The sequence below is a fragment of the Bos indicus x Bos taurus genome, chromosome 3, assembly GCF_003369695.1.
Source record: "Bos indicus x Bos taurus breed Angus x Brahman F1 hybrid chromosome 3, Bos_hybrid_MaternalHap_v2.0, whole genome shotgun sequence".
NCBI classification, from domain to species: domain Eukaryota; kingdom Metazoa; phylum Chordata; class Mammalia; order Artiodactyla; family Bovidae; genus Bos; species Bos indicus x Bos taurus.
Window position 1 is genome coordinate 42,453,952 of NC_040078.1, and position 23,835 is coordinate 42,477,786.

The window sequence follows — 23,835 nt, forward strand, 5'->3', positions numbered from 1 at the left end:
TTATACCCATGCATAATGTAATGCCTGGCACATTGTGGATGATTCATAGTAAATATTTGTTAGATACGTTTGCCTCTCATAGAACAATAGCAGTGACAGAAACCCCCAACAGAGCAAGGCTTATTCCTTGTAGCCTACCTGAATGAATTCCAAAGATCTCACATTGAAACTCTACAGTTTTTTTACAGAGAAATCATATTAGGTATGGCTGGAAGGTTTATGATTTCATTCTGAGAGTTATATAGGTCTTTGTAAACTAATCTGTGAGTTTGACTGCCCTTGAATAGCATGGCTTCAATGCCTCTTTAGACAATTTTCAAATGGACTTTGGGAATAAAGCCTACTGGTAAGTAGGTTGGAGGTTGTGACCATGTGAGGAATATGATGAAATGAACCTTCTCTTGGTAGCTCAGAGTCATCATTATGAGTGTGAGTGATAGATTTTAAGCCCTCCATGTATAAACATCCAGAAGGGTCGAGCTTCTTTAGGCATGTAGAGATGGGGGACTCTGAACATGCCTCTTGCAGCAGCGTTGTTCAAATGAAGAACTTTAGGCTTAGAAAAGTTAGGTGATCTCGTGAAGTCATACAGCTGTTTCAACCGAACAGCTAATTTGTGGCAGAGGACTAGGTGTGATTTTCAGCATTTAGTGCTTTCCAGCTGTATTAAACATTATTTTAGGCACTCTTTAAATTGAATAGTTAAGATCTTTATGTAACAGCTTTAGTATTAGGTTTTACAATATATTAAGTCTTTGAAAATAAAGTCCATTGTGCAATACCTAGATAAGAATTAATATAAGAATATCATTCACAGTTTAAATAACTTTTTACATGTTATTTGGTTCACACAACTCTGTGGGTAGGAAGGGCATGTGTTATCACTGTTCCTATTATAGAGATTAAGACTTGGAAAGAAAGAGTAATGTCACCCAGCTAACAAGTTGCAGAACCAAAGCTCAAAACTAGATTTTCTCAACATAAGATTTGGAGTTGGATTCATTTAAGTGAGATGTGTGGCTAGCCTGGAAGCAAGTTGGAACAAAGACGCTTCTTGGTTGTGTGATGATCATATGGAGTAGATGGGCCACCGTAGGGGGAAAGAAGGAGGTTTGGGAAAAGGCCCTTATCATTGAACTCTAGAGTCAGGGAATAAAGAGTGGGGAAAGTAAGGGCGTAGGTTTTGAGATGTGACGACAGTGAGTATGCAGTGTATGAATTTTACTGAGCTGGCATGGTGGAAAGGAACTCTCCCTCAGACCCAGGTTTGAGTTTCTTCTTACTAAGTAGCTGTGTGACCTTAGGCAAGCCAGTTCATCTTTCTGAGCCTTGGTGGACTCCTCCATAAAATGAGAGTAATAGGAACCTTGTGAATACTGCTCTGACTGCTCACATGTCTTTTTTTTTGGCTTCCTTCTGGGTTCTCTGTATTTCAGTATTTTTAGCAGCTACCTAGCTAAATCATGAACTAGTTACATGTGTTCCTGTACTGAATACAGAAATACTAGAAGCCTCCTACCGAAAGGGCATCAGAATGACACCAGCTGCTATGGAGCAAAGGGAATTTTTATTACTTTTTTTGATGACAGAGTTGATCCCCAGTCCACCTCAAGTTTGGGTCTCACTTTTTATTTTGGTTGTTATCTATGAGACAGTAGTTAGTGAATTGTTACATCATTAACTAATGTTTTATTTCTTCTAGTTGTATAAGTTTGGAGAGACAGTGTCTATTGTTTTCTGGACAGACACTTGGAGACCAGAAAGCTTCTTTGACAAAGTGAAGAAGAACAGACAAAATGGCATGCACACATTATGCCTACTAGGTAAGTGCTCTGCAGTTTCTCTAGGGTCACAGTATGGAGTTGTCATATTGTTCTTGTTTTGATTTTGTATGAAGTTAAAACCGTTCTGTGTGATGTGGTCTAGCTACTCTGTGCATGGTGTGCCCTCCCCCATATTCTTGTGGAGAAGTGAATTTTCATTCCAAATAAGAATTAAGAGCCTGTCCTCATCAATTTACAGCAACTCAGAAGACTTATACTGAACATTTACTCTTACCAAGTTCCATCCTATCTTTCTTGAGGTGTCCTTTGAATACTGCAGTCGTGATGCTATCAGAATCACAGAATTGTAGATCTGAGAGAGACTCTGGAGATCATCTTCAGTGAAATTGAGGCCCAGAGACATTGGATCATTTTCCCACTTATTGGTTGCAGAATTGGTAGAATCTACAGAGCTTGTAATTCACAGCTCTTTTCACAGTATTATGCTGCCAAATTGTATTTCCTACCTAGTGTGGAAAGAGTTGGGGTGGCTGTCTTTGTGTACAAAGATGATGGCACTGATAGAGCTTCAGGAGTTTCAGCTACTGCATTTGCCAGCAGAGGTACTGGAATTATAATGATTCACATTCATTTTCAGTTCCTTTTCTACAGTATGTGTTGTAAAAATACTGTAATCAGAGCTTTAATCTGTGGCTGGTCAACAGAAGAGAAATAACTGTCGTCTTTGATAACTTGGAAGTGACACTTGTACTTGACATCAGAAGACAAAATCTGAGTGCTACTCTGTACTAGCTAGAGAGTATTTTGAACAGTCCATACCTTTGCCTTCTTTTTTATCAAATAGTAATAACCTTTTTCTTGTCTTTTGGAAGTGTTTAGATCAGTATATATGTGTGTGTGTGTATGCACATACACATATATAAAATAAATACATAAAAATAAATGCATTTTATTTATTTACTTTAAAGTTTCTAGTCTTTTGTGTTGAAGTCAGATTACTATAACACTGTAATACTGTAAACACTGATTCACACTCTTGTAGTTTTTTTTTTTTTTTATCATTTGTTGGGAACAAAATGCTCACATATTGGCATCAGTCCCTGGATCATACACTGAATTGCACTGTTTTGATTCTACTGTGTGTGAAGTTATCCAGTAGAAGGATGTCTGCCATGGAGCACAGAATCAGGGCAAAGAAAGAACCCATAATTTTGACCTCTGTAGTAAGTATAGATATTCAGAACATTAGAAGAGATTCCTATTTGCCAAAGACATTTAGGTTGTCTTGAGGGGCGGTCCTAAGATGGCGGAAGAATAGGATGGGGAGACCACTTTCTCCCCCACAAATCATCAAAAGAACATTTAAATGCTGAGTAAATTCCACAAAACAACGTCTGAATGCTGGCAGAGGACATCAAGCACCCAGAAAAGCAGCCCATTGTCTTTGGAGATAGGAAAAAATATAAAAGGTAAAAAGAGAGACAAAAGAGGTAGGGTTGGAGATCCGTCTCGGGAAGGGAGTCTTTAAAAAGAGAGAAGTTTCCAAACACCAGGAAACACTCTCACTGGCGAGTCTGTGGCGAGCCTTGGAACCTCAGAGGGCAACATAACCAGGAGAAAAAATAAATAAATAATTAAACCCCACAGATTACATGCCCAGTGGTAGCTGTCAGTGGAGAAGCAGCGTAGATGCTCGCATCCACTACTAGCAAGTGAGGGATGGGCAGGGAGGTGCGGGCTGCATTGCTTAGGGTAAGGACCAGGCCTGAATGCCCTGAGGGCAATCTGAGGGAACTAACTTGAGATAGCAAACCAGACTGTGGGATAGCTATCCCACCAAAAGCCCTAACCTAAGACACCACCAGGCCCACTCACAGAACAAAGGACTGAGCAGAGCTAGCCAGCTGTGGATCAGCCCATCCCCTGCTGGAGACAGGCAGGCGAAGGCAGCCAGAGACGGAAGGGGGCAATCACGGCCCCAAAGAGGCACCATCTACCAAACTGCGAGCAGGCTTCATTGCTAACCAAGACTTCTTGGGATTCTGGACAATCAACGTCCGCCAGGAGGGTCGCAGCCAGAGATCAGCTCCGCAGAAGAGACACATGGCACACCTGAGAAGATGTGCTGGTTGTACACCCAGAAAACTGAGTGGCAGGGATGGGGGAGGTGATAAGTTGCAGCCTTCAACTGGGGGCAACCGCGCTCACCAAGCACCTGGTCACCTGAGCTGCTAGGACCTCGGAAGGGCACAAAACACAGGCCCAACTGAGTCTGCGCCTTTGTGGAGTACTCGAGTACCTGAACCTGTGTGGCTTAGACCTGGAAAGTGCATACAACCCAGGGCTGGCCTCAGACAGTTCCCGGCAGAGGAACCCAGAGCCTAAGCAGTGTAGACTGGGAAAGCACACACACTGTGAGTGGGGGCAAACCCAGTGTGGCTGAGACACTGCAAGCACACACCAGTGTTATTTGTTTGCAGTGTTCCTCCCTCCCCACAGCATGACTGAACAAGTGAGGCCTAAAACAGTGACTACCGCCCCCTGGCATCAGGGCGGAAATTAGACACTGAAGAGACCAGCAAACAGAAGAAGCTAAAACAGAGGGAACCACCTTGGAAGTGACAGGTGCAATAGATTAAAACCCTGTAGTTAGCACCAGGAGAAGGCAATGGCAACCCACTCCAGTACTCTTGCCTGGAAAATCCCATAGATGGAGGAGCCCGGTGGGCTGCAGTCCATGGGGTCGCTAAGAGTTGGGCATGACTGAGTGACTTTACTTTCACTTTTCACTTTCATGCATTGGAGAAGGAAATGGCAACCTATTCCAGTATTCTTGCCTGGAGAATCCCAGGGACAGAGGAGCCTAGTGGGCTGCCATCTATGGGGTCGCACAGAGTCGGACACGACTGAAGTGACTTAGCAGCAGCAGTTAGCACCAACTACATAGGAAGGGGCCTACAGATCTTGAGAAGTGTAAGCCAGATCAAGGAACTATCTGAAAATGAACTGACCCCACACTGTTCACAACAACATCAGAGAAAGTCCTAGATATATTTTTACTATTATCATTTTTTAAATTAAAAAAAAAAATTTAAGTCCTCTATTACTCCTTTAATTTTCATTTTTATAACCTACTATTACTTTGCAAAAAAGAGACCCTATTTTTTAAAGCAAACTTCATATATTTATATTTAATAATTTTTGTGACTTTGTTTTTTTCTTTAATATTGTATTTTTGAGAATCCAACCTCTAGATTTTTAATCTTTGCTTTTTGGTATTTGTTATTAATTTTGTACCTTTAAGAACCCAATCTTCAGTACCTATTTTTACTTGGGAACGAGATTACTGGCTTGACTGCTCTCTCCCCCTTTGGACTCTCCTTTCTCTCCACTAGGTCACCTCTATCTCCTTCCTCCCTCTTCTCTTCTCTACCCAACACTGTGAATCTCTTTGTGTGTTCCGGACTGTGGAGAACACTTAAGGAACTGATTACTGGCTGGATCTGTCTTGCTCTTTTTGATTCCCCCTCTTTTCCTCCTGGTCACCTCTGTCTCCTTCCTCCCTCTTCTCTTCTCTGTATAACTCCGTGAATATCTGTGAGCGGTCCAGACTGTGGAGAGCACATAAGGAAGTGATTACTGGCTAGCTTGCTGTCTCCCCTTTTGATTCCCCCTCTTATCCTCCTGGTCACCTCTATCTCCCTCTTCCCCCTTCTCTTCTCCCTGAACTCTGTGAACTTCTCTGGGTGTCCCTCACTGTGGAGAAATTTTTCATCTTTAACCTAGATGTTTTATCATCAGTGCTGTATAGATGGGGAAGTCTTGAGGCTACTGTAAGAATAAGATTGAAAACCAGAGGCAGGAGGCTTAAGTCCAAATCCTGAGGACACCAGAGAACTCCTGACTCCAGGGAGCATTAATCAATAGGAGCTCATCAAAGCCTCCATACCTACACTGAAACCAAGCACCACCCAAGGGCCAAAAAGTTCCAGAGCAAGACATACCATGCAAATTCTCCAGCAACACAGTAACATAGCCCTGAGCTTCAATATACAGGTTGCCCAAAGTCACACCAAACCCATTGACATCTCAAAACTCATTACTGGACACTTCATTGCACTCCAGAGAGAAGAAATCCAGCTCCACCCACCAGAATATGGACACAAGCTTCCCTAACCAGGAAACCTTGACAAGCCACCCATCCAACCCCACCCACAGTGAGCAAACTCCACAATGAAGAGAACTCCACAAACGACCAGAATACGGAAAGGCCACCCCAAACACAGCAATATAAACAAGATGAAAAGGCAGAGAAATACCCAGTAGGTAAAGGAACAGGATAAATGCCCACCAAACCAAACAAAAGAGGAAGAGATAGGGAATCTACCTGATAAAGAATTCTGAATAATGATAGTAAAAATGATCCAAAATCTTGAAAACAAAATGGAGTTACAGATAAATAGCTGGGAGACAAGGATTGAGAAGATGCAAGAAAGGTTTAACAAGGACCTAGAAGAAATAAAAAAGAGTCAATATATAATGAATAATGCAATAAATGAGATCAAAAACACTCTGGAGGGAACCAACAGTAGAATAACAGAGGCAGAGGATAGGATAAGTGAGGTAGAAGATAGAATGGTAGAAATAAATGAAACAGAGAGGAAAAAAGAAAAATGAATTAAAGAAATGAGGACCTCAGAGATCTCTGGGACAATGTTAAACGCCCAACATGCGAATCATAGGCTTCCCAGAAGAAGACAAAAAGAAAGACCATGAGAAAATACTTGAGGAGATAATAGTTGAAAACTTCCCTAAAATGGGGAAGGAAGTAAGCACCCAAGTCCAAGAAACCCAGAAAGTCCCTAACAGGATAAACCCAAGGTGAAACACCCCAGGACACATATTAATCAAATTAGCAAAAATCGAAAACACAAAGAACAAATATTAAAAGCAGCAAGGGAAAAACAACAAATAACACACAAGGGGATTCCCATAAGGATAACAGCTGATCTTTCAATAGGAACTCTTCAGGCCAGGAGGGAATGACAGGACATACTTAAAGTGATGAAAGAAAATAACCTGCAGCCCAGATTACTATACCCAGCAAGGATCTCATTCAAATATGAAGGAGAAATCAAAAGCTTTACAGACAAGCAAAAGCTGAGAGAATTCAGCACCACCAAACCAGCTCTCCAACAGATGCTAAAGGATCTTCTCTAGACAGGAAACACAGAAAGGATGTATAAACTCAAACCCAAAACAATAAAGTAAATGGCAACGGGATCATCCTTATCAATAATTACCTTAAATATAAATGGTTGAATGCCCCAACCAAAAGACAAAGACTGGCTGAATGGATACAAAAACAAGACCCCTATATATGTTCTCTACAGGAGACCCACCTCAAAACAAGGTACACATACAGACTAAAAGTGAAGGGCTGGAAAAAGATATTCCATGCAAATAGAGACCAAAAGAAAGCAGGAGTAGCAATACTCATATCAGATGACATAGAATTTAAAACAAAGGCTGTGAAAAGAGACAAAAAAGGACACTACATAATGATCAAAGGATCAATCCAAGAAGAAGAGATAAGAATTATATATGCACCCAACGTAGGAACACTGCAATATGTAAGAGAAATGCTAACAAGTATGAAGCAACAGTTAGAACTGGACATGGAACAACAGACTGGTTCCAAATAGGAAAAGGGGTACGTCAAGGCTGTATATTGACCCCCTGCTTATTTAACTTATACACAGAGTACATCATGAGAAACGCTGGGCTGGGGAAGCACAAGCTGGAATCAAGATTGCCGCGAGAAATATCAATAACCTCAGATATGCAGATGACACCACCCTTATGGCAGAAAGTGAAGAGGAACTAAAAAGCCTCTTGATTAAAGTGAAACAGGAGAGTGAAAAAGTGGACTTAAAGCTCAACATTCAGAAAACAAAGATCATGCCATCCGGTCCCATCACTTCATGGGAAATAGATGGGGAAACAGTGGAAACAGTGTCAGACTTTATTTTTGGGGGCTCCAAAATCACTGCAAGATGGTGATTGCAGCCATGAAATTAAAAGACGCTTACTCCTTGGAAGAAAAGTTATGACCAACCTAGATAGCATATTGAAAAGCAGAGACATTACTTTGCCAACAAAGGTCCGTCTAGTCAAGGCTATGGTTTTTCCTGTGGTCATGTTGGACTGTGAAGAAAGCTGAGTGCTGAAGAATTGATGCTTTTGAACTGTGGTGTTGGAGAAGACTCTTGATAGTCCCTTAGACTGCAAGGAGATCCAACCAGTCCATTCTGAAGGAGATCAGCCCTGGGATTTCTTTGGAGGGAATGATGCTAAAGCTGAAACTCCAGTACTTTGGCCACCTCATGCGAAGAGTTGACTTATTGGAAAAGTCTCTGATGCTGGGAGGGATTGGGGGCAGGAGGAGAAGGGGACGACAGAGGATGAGATGGCTGGGTGGCATCACTGACTCGATGGACGTGAGTCTGAGTGAACTTCAGGAGTTGGTGATGGACAGGGAGGCCTGGCATGCTGCGATTCATGGGGTCACAAAGAATTGGACACAACTGAGCGACTGAACTGAACTGAACAAGTATGTAAGGGGAAATTAACAATAACACAATAATAGTGGGAGACTTTAATACCCCACTCACACCTATGGATAGATCAACTAAACAGAAAATTAACAAGGAAACACAAACTTTAAATCATACGATAGACCAGTTAGACCTAATTGATATCTATAGGACATTTCACCCCAAAACAATGAATTTCACCTTTTTCTCAAGCGCACACACAACCTTCTCCAGGATAGATCACATCCTGGGCCATAAATCTAGCCTTGGTAAATTCAAAAAAATTGAAATCATTCCAAGCATCTTTTCTGATCACAATACAGTATGATTAGATCTCAATTACAGGAGAAAAACTTAAAAATTCCAACATATGGAGGCTGAACAACACGCTGCTGAATAACCAATGAATCACAGAATATATCAAAAAAGGAATCAAAATATGCATAGAAATGAATGAAAATGAAAATACAACAACTCAAAACCTGTGGGACACTGTAAAAGCAGTGCTAAGGGGAAGGTTCATAGCAATACAGGCATACCTCAAGAAACAAGAAAAAAAATCAAATAAATAACCTAACTCTACACCTAAAACATGTAGAAAAGGAAGAAATGAAGAACACCAGGGTTAGTAGAAGGAAAGAAATCTTAAAAAATTAGGGCAGAAATAAATGCAAAAGAAACAAAAGAGACCATAGCAAAAATCAGCAAAGCCAAAAATTGGTTCTTTGAGAAGATAAATAAAATTGACAAACCATTAGCTAGATTCATCAAGAAACAAAGGGAGGAAAATCAAATCAATAAAATTAGAAAAGAAAACAGAGAGATCACAACAAACAACACAGAAATACAAAGGATCGTAAGAGACTACTGTCAGCAACTATATGCCAATAAACTGAACAACGTGGAAGAAGTGGACGAATTCTTAGAAAAGTACAACTTTCCAAAACTGAACCAGGAAGAAACAGAAAATCTTAATAGACCCATCACAAGCACAGAAATTGAAAGTGTAATCTGAAATCTTCCTGCAAACAAAAGCCCAGGACCAGATGGCTTCACAGCTGAATTCTACCAAAAATTTAGAGAAGAGCTAACACCTATCCTACTCAAACTCTTCCAGAAAATTGCAGAGGAAGGTACACTTCCAAACTCATTCTATGAGGCCACCATCACCCTAATACCAAAACCTGACAAAGATGCCACAAAAAAAGAAAACTTCAGGCCAGTATCACTGATGAACATAGATGCAAAAATCCTTAACAAAATTCTAGCAAACAGACTCCAACAGCATATTAAAAAGATCATACATCATGACCAAGTGGGCTTTATCCCAGGGATGCAAGGATTCTTCAATATCGGCAAATCAATGTAATACACCACATTAGTAAATTGACAAATAAAAACCATATGATTATCTCAATAGATGCAGAGAAAGCCTTTGACAAAATTCAACATCCATTTATGATAAAAACCCTCCAGAAAGCAGACATAGAAGGAACATACCTCAACATAATAACAGCTATTTATGACAAACCCTCAGCAAACATTATCCTCAATGGTGAAAAATTGAAAGCATCCCTAAAGTCAGGAACAAAACAAGGGTGCCCCCTCTCACCACTACTGTTCAACATAGTTTTGGAAGTTTTGGCCACAGCAATCAGAGCAGAAAAAGAAATAAAAGGAATCCAGATTGGAAAAGAAGAAGTAAAACTCTCACTGTTTGCAGATGACATGATCCTCTACATAGAAAACCCTAAAGACTCCACCAGAAAATTACTAGAGCTAATCAATGAATATAGTAAAGTTGCAGGATATAAAATCAACACACAGAAATCCCTTGCATTCCTATACACTAATAATGAGAAAATAGAGAAATTAAGGAAACAATTCCATTCACCACTGCAATGAAAAGAATAAAATACTTAGGAATATATCTACCTAAAGAAACAAAAGACCTATATATAGAAAACTATAAAACACTGGTGAAAGAAATCAAAGAGGACACTAATAGGTGGAGAAATATACCATGTTCATGGATTGGAAGAATCAATATAGTGAAAATGAGTATACTTCCCAAAGCAATCTATAGATTCAGTGCAATCCCTATCAAGCTACCAATGGTATTTTTCACGGAGCTAGAACAAATAATTTCACAATTTGTATAGAAATACAAAAAGCCTCAAATAGCCAAAGCAGTCTTGAGAAAGAAGAATGGAACTGGAGGAATCAACCTGCCTGACTTCAGGCTCTACTGCAAAGCCACAGTCATCAAGACAGTATGGTACTGGCACAAAGACAGAAATATAGATCAATGGAACAAAATAGAAAGCCCAGAGATAAATCCACCCACCCATGGACACCTTATCTTTGACAAAGGAGGCAAGAATATATAATGGAAAAAAGACAATCTCTAACAAGTGGTGCTGGGAAAACTGGTCAACCACTTGTAAAAGAATGAAACTAGAACACTTTCTATCACCATACACAAAAATAAACTCAAAATGGATTAAAGATCTAAACGTAAGACCAGAAACTATAAAACTCCTAGAGGAGAACATAGGCAAAACACTCTCCGACATACATCACAGCAGGATCCTCTATGACCCACCTCCCAGAATATTGGAAATAAAAGCAAAAATAAACAAATAGGACCTAATTAAACTTAAAAGCTTCTGCACAACAAAGGAAACTATAAGCAAGGTGAAAAGACAACCTTCAGAATGGGAGAAAATAATTGCAAATGAAGCAGCTGACGAAGTAATCTCAAAAATATACAAGCAACTCCTGCAGCTCAATTCCAGAAAAATAAATGACCCAATCAAAAGATGGGCCAAAGAACTAAACAGACATTTCCCCAAAGAAGACATACAGATGACACAAACACATGAAAAGGTGCTCAACATCACTCATTATCAGAGAAATGCAAATCAAAACCACAACGAGGTACCATTTCACGCCAGTCAGAATGGCTGCTATCCAAAAGTCTACAAGCAATAAATGCTGGAGAGGGTGTGGAGAAAAGGGAACCAACCCTCTTACACTGTTGGTGGGAATGCAAACTAGTACAGCCACTATCGAGAACAGTGTGGAAAAACTGGAAATAGAACTGCCATATGACCCATCAATCCCACTGCTGGGCATACACACCAAGGAAACCATAATTGAAAGAGACACATGTACCCCAATGTTCATCACAGCACTGTTTATAATAGCCAGGACATGGAAGCAACCTAGATGTCCATCAGCAGACGAATGGATAAGAAAGCTGTGGTACATATACACAATGGAGTATTACTCAGTCATTAAAAAGAATACATTTGAATCAATTCTAATGAGGTGGATGAAACTGGAGCCTATTATACAGAGTGAAGTGATCCAGAAAGAAAAACAGCAATACAGTATAATAACGCATATATATGGAATTTAGAAAGATGGTAATGATAACCCTATATGTGAAACAGCAAAAGAGACACAGATATGTAGAACAGTCTTTTGGACTCTGTGGGAGAGGGCGAGGGTGGGATGATTTGGGAGAATGGCATTGAAACACGTATATTATCATATGTGAAACGAATTGCCAGTCCAGGTTCAATGCATGATACAGGGTGCTCAGGGCTGGTGCACTGGGATGACCCAGAGGGATGGGATGGGGATGGAGGTAGGGAGGGGGGTTCAGGATGGGGAACACATGTACATCTGTGGCAGATTCATGTCAATGTATGGCAAAACCAATACAATATTGTAAAGTAAAAAAAAAAAAAAGACATTTAGGTTGTCTCATGTACAAAGTTCTCTATTATTCAATAATATATAAATTTGTACATTATCAGAACCCCAATCAATATGTCTCTTTAAAAGAGAAGACTGTAGAAAAGTTTTACTAATGGTTAGCATTTCTTATAGGGTAGAATTTGGAAATTATGTAGAGCAAAGGTTAGCAAACCACCTCTGCTGGATCAGATATAGGCTACCACCTGTTTCATAAAGTTTAATTGGAACACAGCCACGCTACTTCATTTATGTATTATCTATGTCTGTTTCATGCTACAATGGCAGCAATAAGTAGTTTTGACAGAGACCTTGTGGCCTTCAGAACCTAAAATATTTACTACCTGGTTCTTTACAGAAACATTTACTGACTCCTGATCTAAAGTAAAATTCTGCCTAATGTAATGTACACCCTGTATTCCCCAGTGATTTTCTTTCCCATTACCTTGTGTAACTTCTTGTATTACCATTCATGTGAATTGTTTTATTAACTCGTTGGTTTTCTTCTTTACTTTGTAAGAGCAGGGAGTTTGTTTTACTGATTCCTCTCTTTCTAATGTCTAGAAGTGTAGCACAGTGTAGCTGTCCAACAGATATGTAATAGAAGTTAATTGGTTAACATTTACTTTTAGTTTCAGACTTGATCTTATTACCCATTGTCACAGAAAATCTTTAATTCTTGCTAGTTCATTCAGTTCCAGCTAGATTACATTCCTTTTTTACTGCAGTAAGAGTGATACCTAATTAGTTCTAGATCTAGATCAGGCCATGCATGCTTCTCTGGTATTTTTTTTGGCTTATGCCTGAATCCCACAATTTACTGGTATGATAATGCTTTCTTATTTTAGTTAATTATCAGTGTAATTTAGTAATTCATTATTAGCTAATTAGCTTTATAGTTTTGTGTTTGGATTTTCCATGTGGAAAGATACTAGTCTCCCTCTTTAGTAGTTCTTATTGGCAGAACTTATTTTGTGGTTCTTGTTAATTCGTGTGGAATATGCCATTAAAGGTATCCATCATGTTATCTTAAACTTAGAGCCAATTAAGGCCAGCGCTATGTAGAAAGTCAAAGGAGAATGATGCAAGAGGTACAGGCATTTTAAAAAGCTTTTATTAAAGGCAGAGGTAGAAATATATGCAACTGAGGGATGACAAATAGGGATTCATTGGAGCTCAGATATGAAGTGTGTGTGTGTGTGTGTGTGTGTGTGTGTGTGTGTGTGTGTGTTTGTTTAAACAACAGAACTGAGTTTTTAAAACAGAATGAGGATAAAAGTAGTCTTAAGAGGCAAGCTACCTGTGATAACATCTTCATGTATCACGAAAAAAAAAATAGAGGAAAGGGGGGAAAATTGGAATTATCTTTTGGAAGCTTTGAAAGGGCAGTTAGAAATTCAGCTCACAGTATTTATTAAGTATTTATGCCCACTGTGGAGTTAGGTTCTTCTGGAATACCAAGGAAGTATTAGACCTGGGTCCTGCTCTCAGGATTTTGAAATCTAGTTGGAACTAATGTGCTGTGTACCTGAAAGTTGAGAGAACAATTAAGTTCTATTGTATCGAGGCAGGAAGGACAAACCAGAACTTTGGCTCTTGAACTTTCTCTAAGAGCTGCTGCCTCTTTTCTTGGCTTTCCTGGGAAAAGACAAACAAGGTTAAACAATATATCTTCCTTGCTCCATTAACAAAAACAGGAACAAGGTGTGAAGTATAAGATATCATGATTCTGACTTCGCAAACCATAGATCTCATCATTTAATCACCTGGAGTTCTCATTATTTTTAATTAGTATGTATTTATTGAATGGCTGCTCTTATGGGCCATACCCTGTAAGGATTAGTGAGAATATGTCATGGTAAGAAACCATAGAGAATTTAAAATTTACTTGGAAAGGCAAGACTAATATATATGATGTAATTGGAGATTAACAAAATATAGCACTAATTGTATGTCTGTCTCAAAGGACAAAGAGCCTTTGGGAGGAAGTCTATAAAGGTTTCTGAAGGAGTTGGGACTTTTACTCTACTTAAGAGGTAGATAGTTTAAATTAGCTGTCATAGTAGAGCCACATGAACAAATTTATTCAGTAGAATTTATGGTGTATCTGCTAGGTACTCTACATTATGCTAGATGCTGGTACTAAAATGAATAAGAGAAGCTTACATTCTAGAAAGTAGAAAGGAATAAATATGGCCTGTGTAAATACAAGGTAAGATGAGTCTGGCTTGAATTTATTCACTAATACACACTTACATTAGTGAAGAAGCATTTGCCCATAAAAATTCTCCCCAGCCCTCTTCATTTTTAAAATAAAATTCTATAGAATGTATCATTTAAAAAGTGAAAAAATGGAAATATTAAAAACTTAACTATCACAAATAACATTTCAGAAGCTCAAGGTGAATGCATTAATAAATGTTTACTTTTTAAAAATGATTACAGCTATTAGGTAGAGGAGATCTAAGTTGATGTTTATATCATTAATTGTATTGCAGGCCATATTTCAATAACAGGTATACATATTTCCTATATGTGCCATACAATGAAAATGCCTAAATAATGAATTTCAAACCTGAAAAATATATTCATTGCTGGTTCTAAGAACATTTAGAATATATGTAAGGGATTATCTCTAGAGCATTTTCCAAGCAAATACTTAGTATTCTTTGTAAGAAAAACTTTTATAATCATTCGAGAAAGTTTATAATCACTTGAGAAAGTTGTCAAAGTCTATCAAAAAGACCACTCAGTTACACTCTATTTATTTTTGCAGTGACAAACTTTGGCCGAACCATTTGTTTTTAGCATGTAGAACAGGAAGCAGCTGTTGCTCTTGCTGTTGTGTACTGAGTTCCTGTGAGGATGTAGAGTGATTCTGCTCTTTTACCTTCTACCAGATTGTTTAGCTGAGCATCAGTGATTACAAAGCATAAAGAATCAAATCTTTGTGATGTTTGCATCATCAAGCTTTATGAGAGCAAGGGCTATATGTGTTTTGGCTGTTGTGGCTACCAGTCCATGCTTGGGAAATCCCCATTAAAGTATGAATATTTGGTATTAAAATGTTTCATAAGTTACTGGCATATCTTACCATTCACAGAAAAGCGAAAGTCTCTTCAATACGTGGTAAGAATTTTCTTTTATTTACATTACATGCATTTAAGCTTATATTCTAGTGCCTGAAAAATAGGTAAGAATAGGAACATGTTAACAAGAACTTTCCAGTTGGATCTGTGCAGTTACCAGCTAATAGAAATGAACACAAAGATTTTGATTAGCTGTTAGATAGTGTATATGCCAATATTTGTCTAACTCTTTCCTGTCTTCTTTTCCAAGAGGAAATTCAGTCCATTCAGGATGGTCTCAGGGCCAACCTCATGTTTGTTTTCTAACTAATGATCTTTATACAACCACAAGCTTCCATTCTTCTTTATATTTCCTTAAAAATGTGGCCAGATACAAGTGTGAGGGAAGATTGTCACAGACTCTCAAATTAGCATTTTAGAGACTTGAGAATAATATTTACCAAAAATTTAGGTGTTTCAGCTGAAGTTTACATGTAGGATTTTGGGTAAAGTACTTAATTAAAATAGAACTATCTGTTTTTGCTTCCTACAGACATCAAAGTAAAGGAGCAGTCTTTGGAAAATCTAATCAAGTAAGTTCGTATTCTGAGAATGCTTAATTCTATTTTAATTCCATGGACTATAAATTCTACTTAAATGACATAAGTTCTAAAGATTGTTGAAAATCAGTTTTCAGTAACAGTGCAAAATTTAACACTTTCAATCTTATGAAATGTTAAGCAGTATGATAGAATAGAAATAGCAGTAAATTTCATGGGTTCAGTATTGAGAACAGTGGTTGGCACCTAATAGGCACTCAGTAAATATATGTGGAATGAGTTAACTGAGAGTCAGAAAACATGGGTTTGAGTCATGAGTTGGACTCTGGTTATGTGCTCTTGGGAAAGTTACTTGCATTTCTGAGCCGTATTGTCTTCAATTGTATATTGGGGGAAATAACCCCTTTTTACTTATAGATGCAGTAGCTGCTACCCATATATAACTAACGAGAGCTTTAAATACATATGACTAATGTAACTGAGGAATGGAATTTATAATTTAGTTTTAATTAATTTAAAACTAATACTCAACTAAGTAACTAGATAACATTTAAGTATATTTAGAACAATTCAATATGTAAATCTACTTTTACAACCATGAATTTTATGATCTGAATACGGATCAAGTATTTCCAGTGAAAATTTAACATTTGAATTAAGATGTACTAAAATATAGAATACATTCCAGATTTCAAAGACTTAGTACAAAAATGATGTATAATAATTTGTATAGGAATAAATGTTGAAATATAACATTCTGGATATATTGGGCTAAATAAATACATTATTAAAATTAATTTTGTCTCTTTTTTTTACTTTTGTTATTGTAGATACTATTGAAAATTTTAAATTCTATTTGTGGCTTGCATTATATTTCTCTTAGACCTGAGTTACAGAATTGTTTTGAGAGTCAACAAAATAATCTATATGAATTTTTTTGTAAACTGCAAAAGCAATATTTTGACCATTGAGCACATTTGATAGGCTTTTGAGGCATATGGAAGTAAACATATCTTATCCTCCAAGACTTTGAGATATTTATTGCTGTAGTTTACTTTTCTTAGAGGAAGATATGAAAAGAGGAATATGTGGTTTAAACATGGTAATAAAAATGAACCCTATAAAATCTGATTAGAGTATAGAACAAATTTCTACTGATTAGAGTATAGAACAAATTTCTACTTATTTTGAATTATTTTTGCCTAAAGAACCACTTTGAATAAGAGTAAGTAGAGACATTACTTTGCCAACAAAGGTCCGTCTAGTCAAGGCTATGGTTTTTCCTGTGGTCATGTATGGATGTGAGAGTTGGACTGTGAAGAAGGCTGAGTGTCGAAGAATTGATGCTTTTGAACTGTGGTGTTGGAGAAGACTCTTGAGAGTCCCTTGGACTGCAAGGAGATCCAACCAGTCCATTCTGAAGGAGATCAGCCCTGGGATTTCTTTGGAGGGAATGATGCTGAAGCTGAAACTCCAGTACTTTGGCCACCTCATGCGAAGAGTTGACTCATTGGAAAAGACTCTGATGCTGGGAGGGGTTTGGGGCAGGAGGAGAAGGGGACGACAGAAGATGGGATGGCTGGATGGCATCACTGACTCGATGGACGAGAGTCTGAGTGAACTCTGGGAGTTGGTGATGGACAGGGAGGCCTGGCGTGCTGCGATTCATGGGGTCGCAAAGAGTCGGACACGACTGAGCGACTGAACTGAACTGAACTTTGATTTAAGCATTTATCTTTAAGTTGTTGCACTTATTTCTGCCAACATTTCAGTGAGATGAGAGAGCATTTGAAATAGGACAATGAAGAAAGCTTAAGAAACTAAAGGTAAATGATTTACTTAAAGTGAGTAACAAGTGGCAGCTTCAAACAGAACATAGAATGTGGTAATTGACTATACCTGGGGGAATAATTACATTAAAAATGTATTATGTAATTTCATGGCTAAGAACAGTGGCATCTACTTTTACACTTACAGGGGAAGAAAGATCTGTGAACCTCCTCGGTATATGAGTGTCAACCAAGCAGCCCAGCAACTTCTGGAGATTGTTCAGAATCAGCGAATACGAGGAGAAGAACCAGGTACTCAGGAATCTTAAAAGGGCTCTCATATTCCCCTCATGCTGCATTGAGATGAGTATGTAACATCTGAAACACACACATGCATTACCAACACCACTAAAGTGAGTCAGTGTGTTTGCATTCATTTTTTTCTTATCATTTTTTTCATCTTTCCCTTAAATCTCATAGGCTGAAAGTTCTACTCAAAAGTAATGGATTTCTTTCTAGTAATGGAAATGGATTCTTTCTAGTAATATTAATATCATTCTAGAAAGTAAGGATTTTTTTTTCAAATTAAATATAAATCAGATTTTATGTAAATAGGTTAGTATAAATATTTTGGTGAAATACAGAACCTCCATTTTAGCCCAAGTCTATATTAAGCTCTATCCTGCAAAAGTATACTGAGACCAGGTATAGTTGTTTTTTCAGGATAAAGACCAGAGAATTTACCCTTGCATTCTTAATATCTAGACACAATAGATGTGCTATATAATAAAATGTTCATTGTCAATAGATTTTTATTGAGAGGTTCTTAAATAAATCTGTCATTATATTCTATTACAAGGTGCTGACTGGCTTTGAACACATATTTCTTGATGGGAAAGATACACAAAAAAGATTCTTTAATAACCATTGGCCTCAGTAGGCCTTGTTAAAACCATGAAACAAAGAACCTGCAGGGGTGCTGTATGCCCATACCTTTGTACAGAGTTCCTTACATTCCTGCTCGTCCTTGGAGAAGTCATTTGCCCCATTTTGGTCATTTGTCAATCAGGACAGCTTTTCCAACTAAAGAAAATCACAAGAGGGTCTGCTAAAGAGCAGACACACTGGAATGAATAATGAAGTTCACTAATGTATGTTATTTCGAACTTAAAAGCTTAAGTAATGTCATAATGTCTATTATTTCTTCAGGGCTGTGTAGTTTACTAAGTACTTTCATATCTATTATCTTAGTCCTTAAACCACCCTTTATGAAGGATAGTTTTCCCACAAAAAAGAAGAAACTGAAGGTTTGTCATATAGCGGAATGGTCAAGCACAGACTCAAATCTATGTATTTATCTCATAATCTTCTGCTTTTTCCAGTATATCTTGGTCAATGTGAAAATATCTCAAACATTTTATTTACAGTATAATCATGTAATAAACACTGTCCACTCAGAACCTAGTTAAAGACAAATGCTATGTGATAGAGTATGGATACAGGTAATTATTCATCAAGTCCTAAAATTTTAAACTAAAGTAAGTCTTTGGAATTCCGAAATGGTAAAGTTAGGAAGTACTACTTTACTTTAAATGTTAGGTAGTGCAAATGGAAATGGCAACCCACTCCAGTGTTCTTGCCTGGAGAATCCCAGGGACGGGATCCTGGTGGGCTGCCGTCTCTGGGGTTGCACACGACTGGGGTTGCACAGTCTGACACGACTGAAGCGACTTAGCAGCAGCAGCAGCAGTGCAAATAATTTAGAAAAGCCTTAGATAAATCAGCAGATAGTATGTCTATAATGAGTTACTAAAGGAGATTTAATATATTTGCAACTTATTTGGGACTTCTTTAAATGTATTTTTAGTACTAGTGTTAGTTTGAGTGGATTCAGGATAATGCATTTACTGAATTGAATGGTGGCATCTTTGTTTTTCTTTTAATAGCAGTCACCGAGGAGACACTCTGTGTTGGCTTAGCCAGGGTTGGCGCTGAGGACCAGAAAATTGCAGCAGGCACTTTGCAGCAGATGTCTACTGTGGACTTGGGAGGACCATTGCATTCCTTGATTATCACTGGAGGCAGCTTGCATCCACTGGAGATGGAGATGCTAAGTCTGTTTACCATACCAGAAAATAGCTCAGAAGCCCAAAGCATTGGTGGACTCTGAATACAGGCATCTTCTATTGTGAGATGTTAATTTCAGTCATATATACACATACATGTATTTGTGTAACAAATCCAATAGGTCTTTTGGTTTACCTAATAAGTATAAATTGAGTGACCAAGAAGAAAGATACTCCAACAGTGCTTGGTTTCCTGTGTCAATGAGTTTTTACCCTGTGATATCATCAGTTGTTGCTGCTAATTTGGCAGTTTTTCAGGATGAACATAAGTGGAACAGACCAAACTGGAGAACTTACAGCTAGATAGCCATAGACAGAATCATTTAAAGGCAATGTCTGTTTATGAAACCAGTTTATACAAGATAGAACTTTCTTCTCTCTTAAAAAGTCTGATGTCCTGACTGCAAGATACATTGTCCTGACAGCATGTGGTATTAATACATATAAACAGAGATGAGAAGAATATGTTACCAGCCAACAGTCCCACTTACTTAGGGCTCAGCTGAGCACACGCCACAGAATGACATCCTTTTGCATTGCTTTGTGTTGTTTAGCTGACGTCCTAATTATGTGCCTCATATTCTGCTGTATTTTGGAGGTTATATACTTACTGAATTATAAATGTTCAGGCAGCCATGAACAGTTGCTGTTTGGTTTTAAATAGCATCTTTCACATCCATGCTGAAAAGTGGAAAATTTGCTGACTACAAAATAAAATTTTTAAAAATTTAAGCTTGAAGACAACAATAGATTGGTCAAGATTTGTCGTATCACTTAACAGTTAATATGCCTCCCTATGTATGCAAGTGGCCACATTCTTCTTCCTAGTTGTAAATCACACTCCATTTATTATGTTTCATGACTATGAAGTGTTACACTTTTTGTCAGTTCAAAATAGAAATAGCCTTGCTCCATGGCCTTGCTTCAGTTGGTTTAACTCTGATTTCAGTTGACCCTTGAACAACACAGGTTTGAACTGTGTAGGTCCACAAAATACATACTAAGTACTGCACAGTCTGGTCGGTTGAATCTGCAGTTGGTTGAATCCATGGACATGGAACCACAGATGTTTTCAACTGCATGGAAGGGTCAGTTCCCCTAACTCCTATATTGTTCAAGGTCAGTCAACTCTGTTTCCATGGCCTAATCAGTTTATCTGACCTCTTTGCTCAATAGATTCACTAAAGTTCATCAACTACTTCCCTCTTTTCTGGGAGCAACAATTAATAGGAGATTATTTTGAGTTACTTCATTTGAGATAAAAGATATTTTAATATATGTGAACCATTCTATTTTCAATCTGTCAGATGCAAAATAAGAGAGACCCAAGGACATTTAAGTAACAGTTCTGTATTTTTTTTCTAAAGCGTTAAATTAAACAGTGAAGAATTATAAAATGAAGGACTTCTGATTTGGGTAGTGGTGGAATAGCTTGCAATGTACAAACTCTCCCAATGATAAACTCTGGGAAAATATAATAAATAACTGTCTAAAGGCACCAAGGAGTGACCAGAAGTAGTAAGAGAACTATACTTACATGATTTTTCCCTCAGGGAATTTACCAGTCAGTCTGGTGAGTGGGAGGCTAGAATGGAAGAGAACGTTTAAGTCTTAATGACTTGAGTTGTTGGAATTGGCTGCTGCTGGAGGAGCTGTATACTGAAGGAGAAAATTCTAGAAATGAAGGTGGCACTGAGGGAGGAGACTTCTAATCTGCATGATCTCCTCTTAAATCTTTGGCTAACCCTGGCATTGTGCATGTGCAGGGAAGACTCCAGTGAACCTGATGGAAAGCTGTAGCTGGGAGGCTGAAAAAGCTGAGCAGAGATTGTTGCTCTCTGTTGCAAGAGAACTCAAGAGTTTGAATCCCAACAAGTTAGAAAGCTTGTACCTTAGACTTTGCATCAAATCCCTAGAATGGTTGTTTATTAGCAGTAAAGGCTGTGCCTAGGGCTAAGGATTTGTGCTAAAACTAAAGACAGAATCTTTAACATAATGTGAAATCAAGCCTCCATAAAATCAAAGTGACTAGCCAATAATTACCTGCCTGCTAGAACAAAGCTTATCATTTCCAGAGCATAATAACAAAATGAATCAATCTATCAACAATGCCTCGAATGCTATAAAATATTATGAGGCATGCAATGAAATAGGAAAATATGACTTAAGGTCAAAAAGAGAAAAACACACAGTAAAAAGAGATCCTACCAACCCAGATATTGGAATTAGCCAACAAGGATTTCAAAGCAGCTCAGAACTGTGTTCAAGTATGAAAAGGAAAAGTGGTTGTAGTGAATTAATGTAACTGAGTACTCTTAGCAGAGTAATGGAAACAGAGAAAACCCCAAATGGTTAAAGTTAACAACAGAGTGCAGATGATGAACAGAAATTTTCTGAGGAAAAAAGGTTGGAGGGAAGAATAAAAGAGCACAGAACCTCAATGCCATGTGAGGCAGTATCAAGCAATTCAACATATATGTGATTGGGTCCCCAGAAGCAGAACAGAAAACAAATAGGACAGAAAAATACAAATTAAACAATCTTCATGAAAGCAGAATTAGTCACCAGCAGACGCACACTACAAGGAAAGCTGAGGGAAGTGTTTTGGGTTGAAGGTAAATGACATCAGCTGAAAGAAAGGAAATAATAAAATGTAAGTATAAATGACTATCAGATTTTCTTTGCTTTATGTTTTTAAAAGCTATTGGGCTTTCCTGATAGCTCAGTTGGTAAAGAATCTGCCTGCAGTGCTGGAGATCCCAGTTCGATTCCTGGCTTGGGAAGAGCTAGTATTCTTGGGCTTCCCTGGTGGCTCAGCTGATAAAGAATCCGCCTGCAATGCGGGAGTCCTGGGTTCAATCCCTGGGTTGGGGAGATCCCCCGGAGAAGGGAATGGCTACCCACTCCAGTATCCTGGCTTGGAGGAGTCCATGGACTGTATAGTCCATGGGGTTGCAAAGAGTAGGACACAACTGAGCGACTTTCCCTTTTAAAAGACAACTGACAATTTAACATAGTATTGTGGCATGTATTTAGCTATAAAATATGTGCAAACAATAACACAAGTTGCAGGGGGAAAGGGAATTATACAGTTTCAGGATTATTACATTTTATTTGAAGTAGTAGAATAATAACTGTAGGTAGACTGTGTTAAGGATATATATTGTAATCCTTTGGCAACTACTACCAAAAACACACACACACACACACACACACACACACACACACACTTGGCAGAAGTTAAAAAAAAATGAGAAGAATTAAATACTGAAAGACATATAATTAACCAAAAGAGGACAGGAAAGGAGGAAATAAACATTAAAAAACATAAGACAAAGAACAAGCAAATAGTGGAATGGAAGACTTAAATCCAGCCAAATCAATAATTGCTTATTGGTATCACAGTTGTAAATTAAGTAGTCCAACCAAAAGGACTAGTTTTTTTTTCAAAGGCTCAACTATATGTTGTCTACAAGAGTTAAACTTTATATATAAAGACTCTGGATGAAAGTAGAAGAATAGGGAAAAAATAAACAATACAAACAGTAAGCATAAGAAAACAAGTGGCTGTATCAGCATAAGACAAAATAGACTTAAAAAGAAGGAGTATACTAGCGATATACTTTTCATAAAGAAAAGGGGCAGTTCATCAAGAAGAAAATCCTGCATGTGTATGCATTGAATACCAGCTTGAAAATACATAAGGCAAAAATTGGCAAAATTGAACGAAGATGCAGACAAATCCACAAAGTTGGGGATTTTAACAACCTTCTGTCAGCAACTGATAGAAGTAAACAATATCAGTAAAAGTATTGATTTGAACAAACCAACCATTTAGGTCAAATTGTTAGGTCACTACAGTCAACAGTGGTAGAATAGATATTTTCAAGCACACATGAAACACTTATGAAAGTAGACCGTAAGCTTGGCTATTGACCACACTGAAATTAAATAAAAATTGCTGGCAAAAAAAAAAAGGTATCTCTAAAAGTCCCAAAATTTGGAGATAAAAGAATGTATTTCTGAGTAAAAACATAAACAAAATGTGAAAATTTGTGGGATTCAGATAAAGTAGTATTTAGAAATTTACTGCTTTAGAAAAGAAGAAATTTTTTAAATCAGTGATCCAATTCTGGAAAAGCAGAGTGTATTAAATTTTAAGTAATT

General features: G+C 37.9%; 1 protein-coding gene across 5 annotated transcripts in view; it reads left to right on the forward strand.

The window, feature by feature from the left end:
- Positions 1 to 20,407, forward strand: part of DPH5 (diphthamide biosynthesis 5) — a 39,740-nt gene extending 19,333 nt beyond the window's left edge. For all 5 annotated transcript variants that reach the window (XM_027536375.1, XM_027536374.1, XM_027536376.1 and 2 more), the window contains exons 5-8: positions 1,703 to 1,823; positions 15,767 to 15,806; positions 17,751 to 17,854; positions 19,489 to 20,407. In XM_027536375.1, coding sequence (XP_027392176.1) covers positions 1,703 to 1,823; positions 15,767 to 15,806; positions 17,751 to 17,854; positions 19,489 to 19,712 — 489 coding nt within the window. In that variant the 3' untranslated portion in view covers positions 19,713 to 20,407. The remainder of the gene's footprint in view (positions 1 to 1,702; positions 1,824 to 15,766; positions 15,807 to 17,750; positions 17,855 to 19,488) is intronic.
- The last annotated feature ends 3,428 nt before the right edge of the window (positions 20,408 to 23,835 follow it).